Source organism: Neophocaena asiaeorientalis, unplaced genomic scaffold (genome assembly GCF_003031525.2).
Source record: "Neophocaena asiaeorientalis asiaeorientalis breed wild unplaced genomic scaffold, Neophocaena_asiaeorientalis_V1.1 scaffold30, whole genome shotgun sequence".
In the NCBI taxonomy this organism is placed as follows: domain Eukaryota; kingdom Metazoa; phylum Chordata; class Mammalia; order Artiodactyla; family Phocoenidae; genus Neophocaena; species Neophocaena asiaeorientalis.
This window is the reverse complement of record NW_020174923.1, coordinates 16,449,805-16,468,232: the sequence shown is the minus strand read 5'-3', so window position 1 is coordinate 16,468,232 and position 18,428 is coordinate 16,449,805. Positions and strand designations below refer to the sequence as shown.

General features: G+C 37.2%; 1 protein-coding gene across 2 annotated transcripts in view; it reads right to left on the bottom strand.

Annotated features, from left to right (window-relative positions):
• NSF (N-ethylmaleimide sensitive factor, vesicle fusing ATPase) overlaps window positions 1-18,428 on the bottom strand; it is a 155,432-nt gene that overhangs the window by 111,231 nt on the left and 25,773 nt on the right. For both annotated transcript variants that reach the window (XM_024760811.1, XM_024760810.1), the window contains exons 3-5: window positions 16,544-16,643; window positions 14,180-14,219; window positions 441-607 (exon numbers count right to left, since the gene is read on the bottom strand). In XM_024760811.1, coding sequence (XP_024616579.1) covers window positions 441-607; window positions 14,180-14,219; window positions 16,544-16,643 — 307 coding nt within the window. The remainder of the gene's footprint in view (window positions 1-440; window positions 608-14,179; window positions 14,220-16,543; window positions 16,644-18,428) is intronic.

The following is an 18,428-nucleotide window of genomic DNA, read 5'->3' as shown; positions in this document are numbered from 1 at the left end:
TATATATATACACACACACATATACATACACACACACACACAAAATTTTCTTAAGATTCTCAAAGAAGTTCATAACCAAAAAAGTTAAGAATTACTTTTCTACAGAAATATATCAGTAAAAGAGAACGACATCCAGAGACAAATGTTCCACAATAAGAAGAAATTTGAGACATGTATGTCTATAGTATTTCCAAATTTACAGAAGGAAAAGCTGCTGTAATTATATATGACACTGTAACCTAAAAGCTACTTTAGAGTTTTCCTGAACAGACTGCTAGAGGTTCAGCAAACATATTTCCCTCACTTTTTATCATTCATCTTAGATATAGCTGTTCACATGCAAAGCTCCTCTCAGTTTTTAAAAAACAGAATTAATTTTCCACAACTGCAGAGATTAGAATGTCTAGAAATGAAAGAAATGAAAGAAAATTTAAAACTACCTGTTGTCCCACTGAGAATGCCTGGTTGTTGAACTGCTGAATAAATTCTGCGGCCATCTTGTCAGTATCATAAGGGTTAGAGTCGATACTTTTTTTCTGCAGGAAATCAATCTCGATGGTCATTGTGCCAATACACTGTTTGGCTTTGTCAAATGTATATAAGAACACTAGAGAAAAAAAGAAGCATTTTTTAAATCACAGAGACACCAAATACTTGCTGTGCTTCAAGTAGCTAAAAGTTTCATATAAATGAATTATAACAGAACTTGACCAAAAGGGGATTTTACAAGGCCTTCATTGGAGAGACACATAAGCACAGATTTTTTAAAAATAACAATAACCACTAGAGATGTTCTTCCCTCTGACTTAATTAGAACATACTGAACAGCACTCTCCTATACTTCTACCCCTCACCTGACTCTTCTAGGGAAATCACAGCCCTCCCTACGCAGCCTCTGCATCTTCCTCCTTCTCATTAAACAAAGGACAAAATGACAGTGGGAAGTCCCAGTGGAGTTGGCATAACATACTGTTTCCAAACAAGATGTTTGTTTGACACAAGAAAGAGCTAAGGTGAGAGGTGTGTGAGCTCTTTTGCCCTAACAAATTAGAATGTAGGACACACACACCCACAAAAACCTTGAGGAAAAAAAAAATGTTTACTAGAGGGATTTCCTCCAGAGCAACAGAGTGTAACATTTCTTTTTTTAATACTACAGAAATATTTACTGAGCACCTATGATATGCAGGGAACTACAGTAAGTTCTACATGTATAACAGGACAAAGGCCAGGTTTTTAGCTCTTCTTTGTATTAACAGCACCCAACAGTGTCTGTAGGATGCTTAATATATTCATGAACTGTTTAAATGAAACAGCAGCAGCAAAATACCTATCGTCTCCATGCTAAAAACAAAGGAGGCAAGACAAAGGGGCTTTGGAGTCTGTGTGCTTCAACAGAGTCTGTTAGTAACTAAAAGACTCTCTGTGCCTTGATTTGTCAGTAAAATAAGACTGCCTAGATAAATCTTTATGGTCCTTTCATACTCAATTTCTGTTCTAAACTTATCTCTTATAGTCTAGCCACTTGAAGAATGTAAAAGGATTTTCTGTAAATCCTCTGAATGAAATTGCTTGAGTAATCATATTTTTATATTTTGGTTTGCCATAATAAAGGAGACACACATATTTTAAAGATAAACATTTCAAAAGCAAAATAACAAAGAAAGCCAGGGTGAGGGTTGGGAAATTCACCGAAGATTGAAAAATAAGTTCAAATCTCAGCTGAAAGTTTCAGAATACTCTCTGACCTCCACTTCTGGGTGTTTTGTTCTTTAACATTTCCTAGAAAGTACAGGTTACATTCTGAGTAACTTTCATAAGCAAGAGAGCTTAGTTGTTTCCCAAATAATGAAGATATTTATGGGATGAAATAATGTGAAAAGGAATAAGGTGATTCAGCAATTCCATTTCTGGGTGTCTATCCCAGAAAGACTCTTGAACATTTGTCTAAAAAGAGATTTATAGGGCTTCCCTGGTGGTGCAGTGGTTAAGAGTCCGCCTGCCAATGCAGGGGACACGGGTTCATGCCCCGGTCCAGGAGGATCCCACATGCCGCAGAACGGCTGGGCCCATAAGCCATGGCCGCTGAGCCTGCGCGTCCGGAGCCTGTGCTCCGCAATGGGAGAGGCCACAACAGTGAGAGGCCCGCGTACCGCAAAAAAAAAAAAAAGAGAGATTTATAGGGAGGTTCACTGCAGCATTATTGCTAATAGTCAAACACTTAAAAAATGCTGATCAGTAGGGAAATGATTAATAAAATGTGGCATATTCATAATGTGGAATAATGTATAGCAATTAAAATTAAAACTTGATGTATATTTAATAAACACAGATGGTCCATTAAAACATAATATTGAGTGAAAAAAGTACACTTCAGAAAGACGTGCACAATATAATACCATTTTGTGCATTAAAGACTCCAAAACAATTCCAGAATGTCATAATGCATATATATGTATGCATATATATATACATATATTTATTTATACATGTGTACATCATCCTTATATCAAGAACTTTGAATAAGTGTATTAAAATACCATCATCACTGACTATAGTTTTCAAATGCATTTTAATTTAAGGTCAATGTTCCTAAACAGAAAAGACCAAGCTGTTATCATTTCAAATGCTAGAACAGTACCATGGACAGTTTCATAGGCAGCACCATGGCCAGCACCATCATCAGCCCCAAAGGGACAGATGCCCTGAAGGTTTCAACCAGAAGCAAAGGGCCAGAAGGTTGAGAATGTTTTCTTATTTTATGATTAATAGCATTTTAATGTCAGACTAATAAAAAATATTTTTATAAACAAAAGAATTATAGCCAATGCTTTGAATAAACAGACATTACAAAGACAGGTAATGGGCAAAAAACATGTGCTAATTGAACATCAGTATGCAGTACTTAAAATATGGCATTTCCAGATGGAAAGAAGACAATGATTCTTCTAAGAAGATTTAGTCTGAGGACTAAAATCATTGACTTGACTAAAAAAAATGTCTCCTTGCAGACAGAACTCCTGTTCAGAATCTCTGAATTAGCACTCCCCTTCATACCAAACTTCCTACCCTTTCTTTGCCTACATCTCTACTTACACTGAACCAGCTTTCTATCTTTATGCTACATCATGACATCACTCAGGGCCCCAAATCCTTCCTTGCCTCATGCTTACTCCACCTTAGTCCCACCTGAACACTTAGTTTTATAATTTTGCCCATTAGGTCTGTTTGAGTTGCCTTTTAAAGAACTGACTTTACAATTAAGATAAGCATTTCTGGTAGCAGGAGAATGCTTTAAACACAATTCAGGCCACAAAACACATTTCTCATTTCATCTTGAATTTTCACTTCTTCACAACAGAATTTATCTGCATTAAAAGTTAAATTTACGCACACTCCACCCTATATTTAGAAAAGTTTAAGGAAATTAGAAACCTAAGCTACTTACACACCCATTTCCTCATTAGATTTAACAAGTGTTCATTTTTATTTCTGCCACTGTCCACAAATAGGGAACCCTGGCTTCAGGAACTGACCTACTTCCCTTTGGCGCCAAACTCCTCCACTGAGGTAAGTTTAGAAAGCACTAATTATGCAACTACCAGCTACCTATATCTAAAGTAATTTCCTTTATTTTCATCCAAGTCAAAAAATTTTCTCTCTCATCCTACTTTCACAAAGAAAAGGCCAAATAAAGATATTCCCAGTATTTAAGTTCCCTCTAACTCAGAAAAAAAAAAAGTATAAGTTGCCATGTTCCTAAATGAGGAACAAGATATTCTCTCCTTCCACTTTACCAACTTCTCTTCTCAGGCATCTCGACTACAGACAGACTAACCTCGTAATGTGTTCCAAGCAACTGCTTTCAGTATTTGTTTTCTTTCAACCAGTTTAAAGTTAATATATCTTTGAATATCTTCAAAAGCACTGGATCTAGAGGATCTGAATGTGAATCTGAACATTCCCACACATCTTCCTAAAACCCCGTGGAAACAAAAAGGTGAACAAATAATGCTACATACGTCCATACCTTCAGCATTACTTGGAGACAGAGAATACCATGAAACTCAAATTACTTGAAAGTAGAGAAATATGTAACAAAATTAGACAGAGCTCCCATTGAGGAAATAAAGGAGAAGGGAGAGCACTACATAGAGAAAATATAGACAAAATCACCCCTCGAAAGAGAAAGTCCAACACCAAAAGCCAAAACACTACACACAGGTTTGGGACTTGGTAGTCCATGACTCCAGGTACAGGGAAAGGACCTGAAAGTAAGTAGGACTGGAAGTGGCAGCATCAAAGAACTACTGGAAAGAATCAGATAAATAGAGAAGGGATGGTGTCCTTTGAGATGTGGCAATGAAGGGAAGAAGGCAGTAAGAGAGGAAAATTAAGGATCATGCAGAAACCAAAGAGAAATAAGCTATGCCAAACAACCTCTCTACCTCCCCCTCCACCTCACCATTATTCCTTATTAAAGAAACTGCACTTCTCTGCACTAACAGAAAAGAATGCTCTTGCACTAGTAATTTTGTCTACAAATCACGTGAAACAGAAAAAAATAACTCCACAAAGTTACTGTAAATAAAATATAGTAACAAAATATTGTAGCATTTCAGCTCATGAAGCATCTTCCCTAAAAAGATCAACTATGAAATAGAAAATGTATGTAACATTTTAAACTAAATTAAGTATCCTCAAATAAGTATTCAGACATATAACAAAACACCTAAAATCAGAAGATTAAAAACTAAGACCAGAAATAGACAAATAAAAGAAATGCAATGACAGTTTATCAAACACAGGAAAGAAATTGAGGAAAAAGACAAACTACTCAGAAGTGAATAATAAATTACAAAGTGCCCATGGGAGAACAGATTCAAATTAATATTTAGTAAGAGGCAGTGAATAAAGACAGGAAAATAACCAAGGTAGTAAAAATAAGGCAAAGAAAGAATTTGCAAAGAACAGAGAGAAAGTAGTTGAAATGGAAGACAGGCTGATAAGGCCTAAAATACATTTATAATTGGAGCTCCTGAGAAGAAAATCAAAATAACTGGGGCAGAACTAATACTTAAAACCATAATCTAAGAAAATTTTCTGGAAATAGAGAAAACTTAAATCTACATATTGAAACAAAGCATTGTATACCTGGTTTGTTGATCCTAAATGACCAATTCCAAGAAATATCCTAATTAAAGATATTAGAATTTAAAGACAGAAAAACCCTCAGCGTTCCCAGGCAGAAAAATCAAATTTCTTATAAAGATAAGAAATTTAGACTGGCATCAGCCTTTTTTTTTTTTTTTTTGAGGTACGCGGGCCTCTCACTGTTGTGGCCTCTCCCGTTACGGAGCACAGGCTCCGGACGCGCAAGCTCGGTGGCCATGGCTCACAGGCCCAGCCACTCCGCGGCATGTGGGATCTTCCTGGACCGGGGCACGAACCCGTGTCCCCTGCATCGGCAGGCGGACTCTCAACCACTGCGCCACCAGGGAAGCCCGGCATCAGCCTTTTCAAGAGTTTCATACAAAGCAAAGCAATGCGATGCACTATTTTCAAGAAATTCAAGGGAAGAAAACAAGCCAAGAATTTTATACCCAGCCAAGCTGTCCTTAAGATATCAAAGGTATAAAAAAATTAGTTTGAATATTCAAGAACTTAGGAAACACTGTACACATTTATACTTCCTGGAGGGATCTACTCAATTTATCCAACTAAGTAGAAACTGGCAAAAGGACTGATCATGATCATTTAAGAGATTTAATTGCAGAGTTAAGGCTAAAACAAGTGTGGGGTCGTACGTGGAAGAACAGCATGAAAATACCATGCTCTTATAGACAGAAATCAACTAGCATGGTCGCTATAATTAGTGATACTGTACTGCATATTTGAATGTTGCTAAAAGAGTAGATCTTACAAGTTCTCAACACAAGAAAAAAAAGCTGTAACTATGTAAGGTGACAGATGTTAACTAGACTTATTGTGTTAAGCATTTCACAATGTATACAAAATATCAAATCATTATGTTGTATACCTAAACTAATATAATGTTATATGTCGATTATATTTCAATTTTTAAAAATCTGCTTCTTCCAGTAAAAAAAAAAAAAAAAGAGAAGACTTAAAACTTGAAAAAAAAGAAAACAATTAACAAAATGGGAGGAGAAAGGGGAAGGCAGAATATTACAGTTAACTGTTGTATAGGTAATAGATGAGAGTCAAAGGATATCATTTAGAACGGACAGGACAGTTTTTTGAAAAGGTTAAGTAAGGAAAAAAAGAGGAAATACTAAGGGCACTACGAGAGGTATAAGTGCAGATGTAATCACTAAAACAAAAATGTAAACATTCCTAAATACCAAAATAAATTTTAAAAAATAGCAAAGAGGTTGGTTCAAGATGGCGGAGTAGAAGAACATGTCCTCACTCCCTCTTCCGAGAACACGAGAATCACAACTAACTGCTGAAAAATCATTGACAGGAAGACAGTGGAACTCACCAAAATAGATACCCCACATGCAAAGACAAAGAAGAAGTCACAATGAGACGGTAGGAGGGGTGCTATCACAATAAAATCAAATCCCAAACTGCTGGGTGGGTGACTCAAAAACTGGAGAACACTTATACCACAGAAGTCCAGCCACTGAAGTGATGGTTCTGAGCCACACAACAGGCTTCACAACCTGGGGGTTTGGCAACAGGAGGAGGAATTCCTAGAGAATCAGACTTTGAAGGCTAGTGGGATTTAACTGCAGGACTTCGACAGGACTAGGGGAAACACACACTCCACTCTTAGAGGGCACAGACTAGTGTGCACCTCGGGACCCAGGGGAAGGAGCAGTGACCTCATAGGAGAAAGAACCAGACCTACCTGCTAGTGTTGGAGGGTCTCCTGCAGAGGCGGGGGGGCAGCTGTGGCTCACCGTGAGGACAAGGACACTGGAAGCAGAAGTTCTGGGAAGCACTCCTTGGCATGAGCCCTCCCAGAGTCTGCCATTAGCCCCACCAAAGAGCCCTGGTAGGTTCCAGTCTTGGGTCGCCTCAGGCCAAACAACCAACAGGGAGGGAACCCAGCCCCAACCATCAGCAGACAAGCGGATTAAGGTTTTACTGAACTCTGCCCACCAGAGCAACACCCAGCTCTACCCTCCACCAGTCCCTCCCATCAAGAAACTTCCACAAGCCTCTTAGATAGCCTCATCCACCAGAGTATACATATTGATAATTACCTTAAACGTGAATGGATTAAATGCTCCAACCAAAAGACACAGGCTCGCTGGATGGATACAAAAACAAGACCCATATATATGCTGTCTACAAGAGACCCACTTCAGACCTAGGGACACATACAGAATGAAAGTGAGGGGATGGAAAAAGATATTCCATGCAAATGGAAATCAAAAGAAAGCTGGAGTAGCAATATTCATATCAGATAAAATAGACTTTAAAATAAAGAATGTTACAAGAGACAAGGAAGGACACTACATAATGATCAAGGGATCAATCCAAGAAGAAGATATAACGATTATAAATATATATGCACCCAACATAGGAGAACCTCAATACATAAGGCAACTGCTAACAGATCTAAAAGAGGAAATCGACAGTAACACAATAAGAGTGGGGGACTTTAACACCTCACTTACACCAATGGACAGATCATCCAAACAGAAAATTAATAAGGAAACACAAGCTTTAAATGACACAATAGACCAGATAGATTTACTTAATATTTATAGGACATTCCATCCAAAAACAGTATACTTTCTTCTCAAGTGCACATGGAACATTCTCCAGGATAGATCACAACTTGGGTCAGAAATCAAGCCTCAGTAAATGTAAGAAAACTGAAATCATATCAAGCATCTTTTCTGACCACAATGCTATGAGATTAGAAATCAATTACAGGGAATAAAACGTAAAAAACACAAACACATGGTGGCTAAACAATATGTTACTAAATAACCAAGAGAACACTGAAGAAATCAAAGAGGAAATCAAAAAAAACCTAGAGACAAATGACAATGAAAACACGACGATCCAAAACCTATGGGAAGCAGCAAAAGCAGTTCTAAGGGAAGTTTATAGCTATACAAGCCTACCTCAAGAAACAAGAAAAATTTCAAATAAACAATCTAACCTTACATGTAAAGGAAGTATAGAAAGAACAAACAAAACCCAAAGTTAGCAGAACGAAAGAAATCATAAAGATCAGAGCAGAAAGAAATGAAATAGAAACAAAGAAAACAATAGCAAAGATCAATAAAACTAAAAGCTGGTTCTTTAAGATAAACAAAACTGATAAACCATTTGCCAGATTCATCAAGAAAAAGGGAGAGGACTCAAATCAATAAAATTAGAAATGAAAACAGAGAAGTTACAACAGACACTGCAGAAATACAAAGCATCCTAAGAGATTACTACAAGCAACTTTATGCCAATAAAATGGACAACCTGGAAGAAATGGACAAATTCTTAGAAAGGTATAACCTTCCAAGACTGAACCAGGAAAAAATAGAAAATATGAACAGACCAATCACAAGTAACGAAATTGAAACTGTGATTAAAAATCTTCCAACAAACAAAAATCCAGGACCAGATGGCTTCGCAAGTGAATTCTATCAAACATGTAGAGAATAGCTAACACCCATCCTTCTCAAACTCTTCCAAAACATTGCAGAGGAGGGAAAACTCCCAAACTCATTCTACAAGGCCACCATCACCTTTATACCAAAACCAGACAAAGATACTACAAAAAAAGAAAATTACAGACCAATATCACTGATGAATATAGATGCTAAAATTCTCAAAATACTAGCAAACAGAATCCAACAACACATTAAAAGCATCATACACCATGATCAAGTGGATTTATCCCAGGGATGCAAGGAATCTTCAATATACACAAACCAATCAATGTGATATGCCATATTAACAAATTCAAGGATAAAAACCGTATGATCATCTCAATAGATGCAGAAAAAGCTTTTGACAAAATTCAACACCCATTTATAATAAAAACTATCCAGAAAATGGGCATAGAGGGAACCTACCTCAACATCATAAAGGCCATATACAACAAAACCGCAGCAAACATCATTCTCAATGGTGAAAAACTGAAGGCATTTCCTCTAAGATCAGGAACAAGACAAGGATGTCCACTATCACCACTATTATTCAACATAGTTTTGGAAGTCTTAGACACAGCATCAGAGAAGAAAAATAAAAGGAATACAAACTGGATAAGAAGTAAAACGGTCACTGTGTGCAGATGACATGATACTATACATAGAGAATCCAAAAGATGCCACCAGCAAACTACTAGAGCTAATCAATGAATTTGGTAAAGTTGCAGGATACAAAATTAATGCACAGAAATCTCTTGCATTCCTATACACTAATGATAAAAAATCTGAAAGAGAAATTAAGGAAACAGTTCCATTTACCAATGCAATAAAAAGAATAAAATACCTAGGAATAACCTACCTAAGGAGACAAAAGACTTGTAATGCAGAAAATTATAAGCCACTTATGAAAGAAATTAAAGATGATATCAACAGATGGAGAGATATACCATGTTCTTGGACTGGAAGAATCAATATTGTGAAAATGACCATACTACCCAAAGCAATCTACAGATTCAATGCAATTGCTATAAAATTACCAGTGGCATCTTTTACAGAACTAGAACAAAAAATCTTAAAATTTGTATGCAGACACAGAAGACCCCAAATAGCCAAAACAGTCTTGAAGGAAAAAAATGGAGCTCGAGGAATCAGACTCCCTGACTTCGGACTATACTACAAAGCTACAGTAATCAAGACAATATGGTACTGGCACAAAAACAGAAATATAGATCAATGGAACAGGATAGAAAGCCCAGAGATAAACCCACGCACCTATGGTCAACTAATCTATGACAAAGGAGGCAAGGATATACAATGGAGAAAAAACAGTCGCTTCATTAAGTGGTGCTGGGAAAACTGGACAGCTACATGTAAAAGAATGAAATTAGAACACTCCCTAACACCATACACAAAAATAAACTCAAAATGGGTTAGACACCTAAATGTAAGCCTGGACACTATAAAACTCTTAGAGGAAAACATAGGAAGAACACTCTTTGACATAAATCACAGCAAGATCTTTTTTGATCCACCTCCTAGAGTAATGGAAATAAAAACAAAAATAAACAAATGGGACCTAATGAAACTTCAAAGCTTTTGCACAGCAAAGGAAACCATAAACAAGACAAAAAGACAACCCTCAGAATCGGAGAAAATATTTGCAAATGAATCATCAAAGGATTAATTTCCAAAATATATAAACAGCTCATGCAGCTCAATATTAAAAAAACAAACAACCCAATCAAAAAATGGGCAGAAGATCTAAATAGACATTTCTCCAAAGAAGACATACAGACGGCCAAGAAGCACATCACTAAGTATTAGAGAAATGCAAATCAAAACTACAATGAGGTATCACCTCACACCAGTTAGAATGGGCATCATCAGAAAATCTACAAACAACAAATGCTGGAGAGGGTATGGAGAAAAAGGAACCCTCTTACACTGTTGGTGGGAATGTAAGTTGATACAGCCACTATGGAGAACAGTATGGAGGTTCCTTAAACTAAAAATAGAATTACCATATGACCTAGCAATCCCACTACTGGGCATATACCCATAGAATACCATAATTCAAAAAGACACATGCACCCCAATGTTCACTGCAGCACTATTTACAACAGCCAGGTCATGGAAGCAACCTAAATGCCCACTGACAGACGAATGGATAAAGAAAATATGGTACATATATACAATGGAATATTACTCAGCCATAAAAAGGAAAGGAATTGGGTCAAGTGTAGAGATGTGGATGCATCTGGAGACTGTCATACGGAGTTAAGTAAGTCAGAAAGAGCAAAACAAATATCGTATATTAACGCATATATGTGGAACCTACAAAATGGTATAGATGAACCAGTTTGCAGAGCAGAAATTGAGACACAGATGTAGAGAACAAACGTATGGACACCAAGGGGGGAAAGCGGCAGGGGGTGAGGGTTGTGGTGTGATGAATTGGGTGATTGGGATTGACATGTATACACTGATGTGTATAAAATGGATGACTAATAAGAAAAAATTAAAAGTAAACATAAAAAAAATAGCAAAGAGGACTCACCACATAAATACAACTAAAGCATAAAATGAAGGAATTGAGGGCTTCCCTGGTGGCATAGTGGTTGAGAGTCCGCCTGCCGATGCGGGGGACAAGGGTTCGTGCCCCGGTCAGGGAGGATCCCACATGCCACAGAGCAGCTGGGCCCGTGAGCCATGGCCGCTGGGCCTGCGCGTCTGGAGCCTGTGCTCCACGGCGGGAGAGGCCACAGCAGTGAGAGGCTCGCGTACCGCAAAAAAAATTAAAAATGAAGGAATAGAGAACAAAGCAGTCATATCAATAACTGTGAATGGGCTTAACAAACCTATTAAAAGAAAAAGATCTTTAAATTAGTTCATAAAGCAAAATCCAACTCTACGTTGTATACAACAGACACATCTAAAACAGTGATTCAAAAAGGCTAAAAGTCAAGAGATGGGGAAAGGTATTTTGAGCAAATTAAAAACAATAAAAAAGCAGGGATTATGATCCTAGTATCAAAATATAATTCAAAACACATTAAACAAGATTAAAAAGGATACTTTATAATGCAAAAAGGCATAATTCACAATAAAAATATAACAGTTATGAATATCTACATACCAAATAACACAGAAAGTACTGTGTAAAGTAGAAACTACAGGAGATGCAAGGAAAAGTAGAAAAACACTAATAGTAGATTTTAACACACCATTCTCAGTGCAAGACAGGTCAAGTGACCAAAAATAAGTAAGAATATAGAAGATCTAAACAGCACGATCAATAAAGTAGAGCTTATGGATACACAGCAAACAGTACATGCTGATAACAGAGAATATATCTCCTTCTCAGTGCACATGAACCATCTTCTTTCCATGTGCGTGTGTGTGTGTGTGTGTGTGTGTGTGTGTGTGTGATGAGAACACTTAAATCTACCCTATTAGCAAACTTTAACTATCCAACACAGTATTGTTAACTACTGTCATCACGCTGTAACTAGATCTCCAGAACTAATTTATCTTGCAAAACTGAAACGTTGTACCCTGCGACCAACAACTCCCCGTTATATAAATGTATTCTTCAAAAATGTCACCATCAGGCTTCCCTGGTGGCGCAGTGGTTGAGAGTCCGCCTGCCGATGCAGGGGACGCGGGTTCGTGCCCCGGTCCGGGAAGACCCCACATGCCGTGGAGCAGCTGGGCCCGTGAGCCATGGCTGCTGGGCCTGCACGTCCGAAGCCTGTGCTCCGCAACGGGAGAGGGTCACAACAGTGAGAGGCCCGCGTACCGCAAAAAAAAAAAAAAAAAAAAAAAAAAGTCACCATCGTGAAAGGAAAGAAAACTGAACGTTAGAGAAATGATGACTAAATGCAATACACGATCCTGAACTGGATCCCACACTGAAGGGGAAAAATACTATAAAGGAGATAATTGGGACAATTAACAAAATTGGAATATGAACTATAGATTAAAGTTTCAAAGTTTCCTGAATTTGATCACTATTACGAGCACATCTTTTTTCTTAAGAAACACACACTAAAGTATTAGAGGTAAAGAGGAATGATTTCTGCAACGTAATCTCAAATGTTCAGGAAAAAAATGGGTGTGTGCAGGTGTGTGTGTGTGTGTGTGTGTGTGTGTGTGTAGAGAGAGAAAGAGAGAGAGAGAGAGAGAGTAAGGACAGAGAGAAAAATGATTTTAAAAAATGACAGTGAATCTGGGTAAAAGTAGTACATAAGAATTCTCTGTATTATTTTTGTAACATTTCCATAAATATGATTTTTTTTAGGTCTTAAAAGCTAGCAGAAAAAAAAGCTGACTTAATCACACTTGCATTTTCTTTTCTCCCCCTACTGAACCCATTAAGTTGACATGAAATTACCTGACAAAAAGACTCATACTCCATTTTCGCAACTTTGCCACAATGACTAACAATTCCAGTTTTTACTTATTAGCTCCTTAGTTTATAAACCACAAGTGGTTTAGTCTTTTTTTCCCCCTGAAGTCGTAAGTTGCCTTCCATGCCCTTCCCTAATGAACTATGATGACTTTATAACACATTTCATTTTAAAAAGTACATTGTTTTCTTAAGTATTGTCACCCTTTCTTCTCCTTACCCTAAATCAGATTTATCTTTCCAAACAAAGACATTAGGAAACATATCTCAGTATACAGTAAAATGGAATCACCATGTAATACCAATTATTCCTCTTCAACATAACCTTGACTTTAAAAAAAATTTTTCATAGCCATAATTTCACCAAGTCCTATTCAGCTTAATTCTAGGCAAGTCAAATAACCTCCCAGCTATTTTCCTTCACTCCTGAATTCTCCTCACTCCTCACTAGACTCCACAATGATACTAGAATTCTTTTCTAAAGGTAGGATTTTGTTGGGCTCGTTCAGAAATTCTCAGGAGCTCTAAGTGTCTTTGTGTAAAATCCAAAAATCTCAGTATGTACTCCACTAACTTCATGCTCTACTCTAATCACTTAATACAATCCATTCAGGCAAATCATTTCAGTCAGACAAACATACTTATGAGCACTGCCTATGATTTGCTTGCTTCCAACTCAATGCCTTTTATTTATGTTATGTCTCATCTTAAGAGTCTTTCTTCCTTGTCTCTATCATGTCATGCTTTTCCCCTACTTCATAATCATGCTCAAAATTCCAGTGCCTAGAAAGACTTCTCTGGCTAATTTTCCAATCAATTCATCCACTCCTGTTCCACCTTAGCACTTTTACACAGAGCTCCTAAAGGTAATATTTGTGCACAAATTTACTTGTACATCTTCTGTGAGGTATGAACATGTGGATATTCCTTTCCCTACGAGACTGTAATTTCCAGATAGAATAACAAGTAGATAAAGAGGTAGGTTCCATAACTATTTACTTTCCATTCTCATAGACCTAACTGTAATGTGGATGAAAGTGTAATGGCCTGAGAAGTAACAGAAAATTGTACAGATATCTATAACTATGAGAAAATCATAAAGAAAATCTACCTCGGGTAGCTAAAAAAATATACCTACCTTCTATTTCTTGCCCGATAGAAAGTCCAGCCCATTTTCGCTGTAAGATAAGAGAGAAAAAAAGACACTTAACACAAAATCAATCAAAATTAGAGAAATGAGGAAAAGAGGATTTCTTTGCATTTCATTAACACGTTCCCAGACCAAAACACGGCTGTTAAGTGTTGAATTGTGTCCCACAAAACGATATGTTGAAGTCTTAGCTCCCGACAACTGTGAATGTGACCATATTTGGAAATAGGGTCTTTGCAGATGATATCAAGGTAAGATGAGGTCATATCAAATTAAGGTAGACCCTAAGCCAATATGGCTTCCTTATAAGAAAAGGACACACAGCATACGGGGAGAAAGTCATGTGACAATGAAGGCAGAGACTGAAGTGATATATCTACCAGTCAATGAACATCAAGGACTGTCCACAACACCAGAAGCTAAGCACGGAACAGATTTTTCCCTAGTGCCTTCAGAGAGAGCCTGGCCCTGCTGACACCTTGACTTCAGACTTCCAGCCTTCAGAACTGTGAGAGAATACATTTCTGTTGTTTTAAGCCACCCAGTTTGTGGTACTTTGTTACAGCCACCCTAGGAAACATATGCTATAGTTTATTTATGCCTGAACATCTATCCTCAAAACATATAAAGCTTTTGCCTTTTTACAGTAAAGCTGGCACCACTGAATAGGATGCTCCTTTGCACAATATAATGCTCCTGAAAGACTTCGTAGTATCAGGTATTCCAGCGTTCTAAATGTACTGTGGATAGTTATACTGTTTGATACAGTAGCACAAAAAGAAAGACAGTCAATTCATGAAAACTAAATTAAAACTTGTCAGATAATCTATACTGAAACCCAAGCAGGGATTCAAATCATTAGATGGTCATGACTATTCTTTGTGTACTAGCCAAAAGAGTGTCAGGCATTTGGCTTTAGCTTCTCCCCAGTACTGACTGGCAAGAATGTATGGAAGCAGGACAGATTGTGTTCAGGCAGGAATTCAAGACTGGCTTGGTATAGATTCAAAATTAGCAGTTACTGACAAAACTCCAAAGAACAGTGAGAAAAATAATTTTTGACTGGAAATCAAAAGTTTGTCTACTCATCTGAACTTTGTGGATTTTGTGGTGGGTAGTTAAGAAGATGCTGCGTTTTGAATATGTGCAACAAGTGCTCTACCTTCCAGCTTTCTTACCACCTCTCCACCCTTCACATGTCTTCTGTAGTACCCCATCCCACTTCTGGCCAACTGGAAATTTAGTAGCATACTGGTTAAGCCCAGACTTTGGGTCACAAAGCAGCCATAATTAGGTTCTACACCCAGAGACAGCCTCAAGGACGATAATAACAGTATCTATCATTTGGGGTTGTTAAGAGAATTAAATGAGTGAACACAGGCAAAAGCACTTAGAATAGCACTTGGCCTATAGTAAATGTTGGGAAAATTTTTTTAAAGCAGAGACAAGGAAAAATAGTTAGAAACCCCATTTCTGGCCAGCAGAATCTCAAATGCAGCTCTGTAAAAGCTGGTTAACTCTAGAATATTCCAAACCTTTGATCTATAAGAAGCAAATGCGAAAGGTAGTCCTGATATTGGAGAGGCATCTGAACAGAGAAAAAGGGAACAGTGAGTGAACACTTCCCATAATTTTTGAGGGATTCAAGAGATCTTTAATAGTTCCCTAACAAGTGTTTGATCTCCTTCCTTAAACCTCCAGGTGTGGGAGGGCAGAAATCAATGCTTATTAGCATACTACAAGGAGGTAAAGGTCGCATTTGCATTGTTTGGGACTGGGGATCAGCAGCATGAGTAAGGTGACAAGGGAGGAAAGGATACAGACTCCTACTGGCGATGCTCCTACATTATATATTATGTGCCTGCAATAGTGCTAGGGAATTTCTCCTCCATAGAATCCACCAACGGTTATAAATGTAATCATAATCCTTTCACTTATTACAGAAGCCCAGCAAGGTTGTAATTTGAGATAACAGCTACTCATATCATATTCTTTAGCCTAACATCATTGCATTTTAAAATCACTATTAGATGTCAATTTCAGAAGTAAATGCTATTTTTATATATTTTATACATTTTCTGTTACCCTGTGAGCTAACATTAAAATAACTTGACACTTTGATAGCTGATATCACTGCAGAATTCTTTTAAATTAGGGGGAAAAAGTCAAGGCAATAAAAGGTAGACACAGTTAAAATTGGCAATTAAGAATATATCTTTTAATCCCTTACATAATACCTAGATGGTTTTCCTCAATATGAATCAATACAGTTACAGTGTGACACAGCTTGCTTTAAATGAATTGATTCTTCTACGACTTTCAAGAATAGAAGAGAATAAATTCCTGAGTTACCTGAGGTAAGCTGAATGCAATGCTCCCTGGAACCACAGATGGGTGGGTCCTCAGTGTAAACGTATACCTGTGGTTGGGGGAGGTCCTAACCATCACGTGCCTAAAGGACAGAAACACAGTCAATACTCCACGTCAAAGGAAATAAAGAACATCAATTCCAAATGTGCTCATTTCCAACAAATGATGTTTGATGAGTACTGGGTGGAAACATGGCATTATATGAGTCCGGAAGAAACAGGACCACAAATTTCATTTCCAAAAATTGTCAGCAATTCAAAACGTTTTCCAGGAATAAGGACCACCTCAGGCCAAACAGACATCAAGCAGAATCAGGACCAAGTTCAAGAGAGTACATACCATCCAAAACCTCAACGTCATTGCATTTCCAGTTTACATAAAACTGAAGACAGTAATTTACTTGATATTAAGTAAAAATTAGATGAATTTCCTCTCCTGAGACTTATTTCACATTCTAACTAGACTAAAGGAAGGAGAACCAAAGATAGAATAAAGCCAGGATATAGCAGTCAAAGAAAAAGTTAGTTTTTAGGACTATTCATTAAATCTCTTTGCAGATTCCCACAACAGGTTGAAATAGTAACAGCCTGTAATATTAAAAAGGTGGTAAAAATGAAAAATTTTCACAAAATATATCAGCTTCCATATAGATATCAATATTTACTATTTCAAAGCATTTTGTGCTAATTCACCCTGCTCAGAAGTTACCTGTAAACAGATGAACTATAGTTATCTCACGATCATCTCCTATACCAAGAAACTACCAAGGACTGTGTGTGAGACAGAAGCTTCAAACTCTGCTACAATAGCACTATCTTTTTAAATGTTATCTTTTAGAATGCTATAATTTTAAAAATATTAATGGTTATTGTTTCTATACATATCATTTTGTCAGTAGGACACAAGTTCCTTGTATCTACTATACTTTTAAGTAACCCCCTCATGTGTACAGTGAACATCTAACACATAAAAGTATTCCATAAGCATATTCTCACACTGATTGTCTGTAGTGCAGTTTATATGTAGAAAGTTCTATGTTCAACTTAGAATCACAGAATTTTTAGGACTGGAAACAATGTTAATACAATTATGTAGTATAGCCCTTTACTCTGAAGCAGAAAACCACAGATGATTAGCAGTTCTAACCCTGTGAAACTCATGTATTTCTCAGATAGCTTTAGAAACAGAAAAAGGCTCAGTTAAAATCTCACTTCCTTCCTCATTCCCCTAGTCTGCCTTCTGGAACAGCCCCTTCATGTCCTTATCTCCACCAACCTTAGAAGCACATGGGTGGCAATGAACTTGGTAGCAGGGTACTTAGAAGTTCTGCCAATGGTGATGTGAATCAGTTAAAAATAAATGACAGTGAAAAATGCTTGTAAAGATTCTACAACTGTTGTGCACCTTCCAATTTTCATATCTCTTGGATTATCATAGTAATAATGATCAAAACAGCTAATATTTATTGAGGACTTATTAATGTGGTAGACTCTGTTCTAAGTGCTTTATTTGTGTAACTCAATATTCACAAACACCCTGAGGAAGATAGTACCACCGTCCCCATTTTACAGATTAGGGCACTGAGGCACAGTCAGGGTATATAACTTACCCATGGTCACCCAGTATATAATTGGCAGAACCATGATCCAAACTCAGACAATCTGACTCAAAGCCAAAAACCTAATGACTATGCTATATATGATTCATATATCCAGTATGTTTAGTTCTGCTAAGAAAACCAATGGAAAAATAAAGTTATATATAAAAAACTATGTATCATTTAGAAAACATTTATCAAAATTTGATACAGTAAATACATGACTCTTTCTCATCTCCCATTTTCCAATTCAGCAAGAGGAATTAAAAA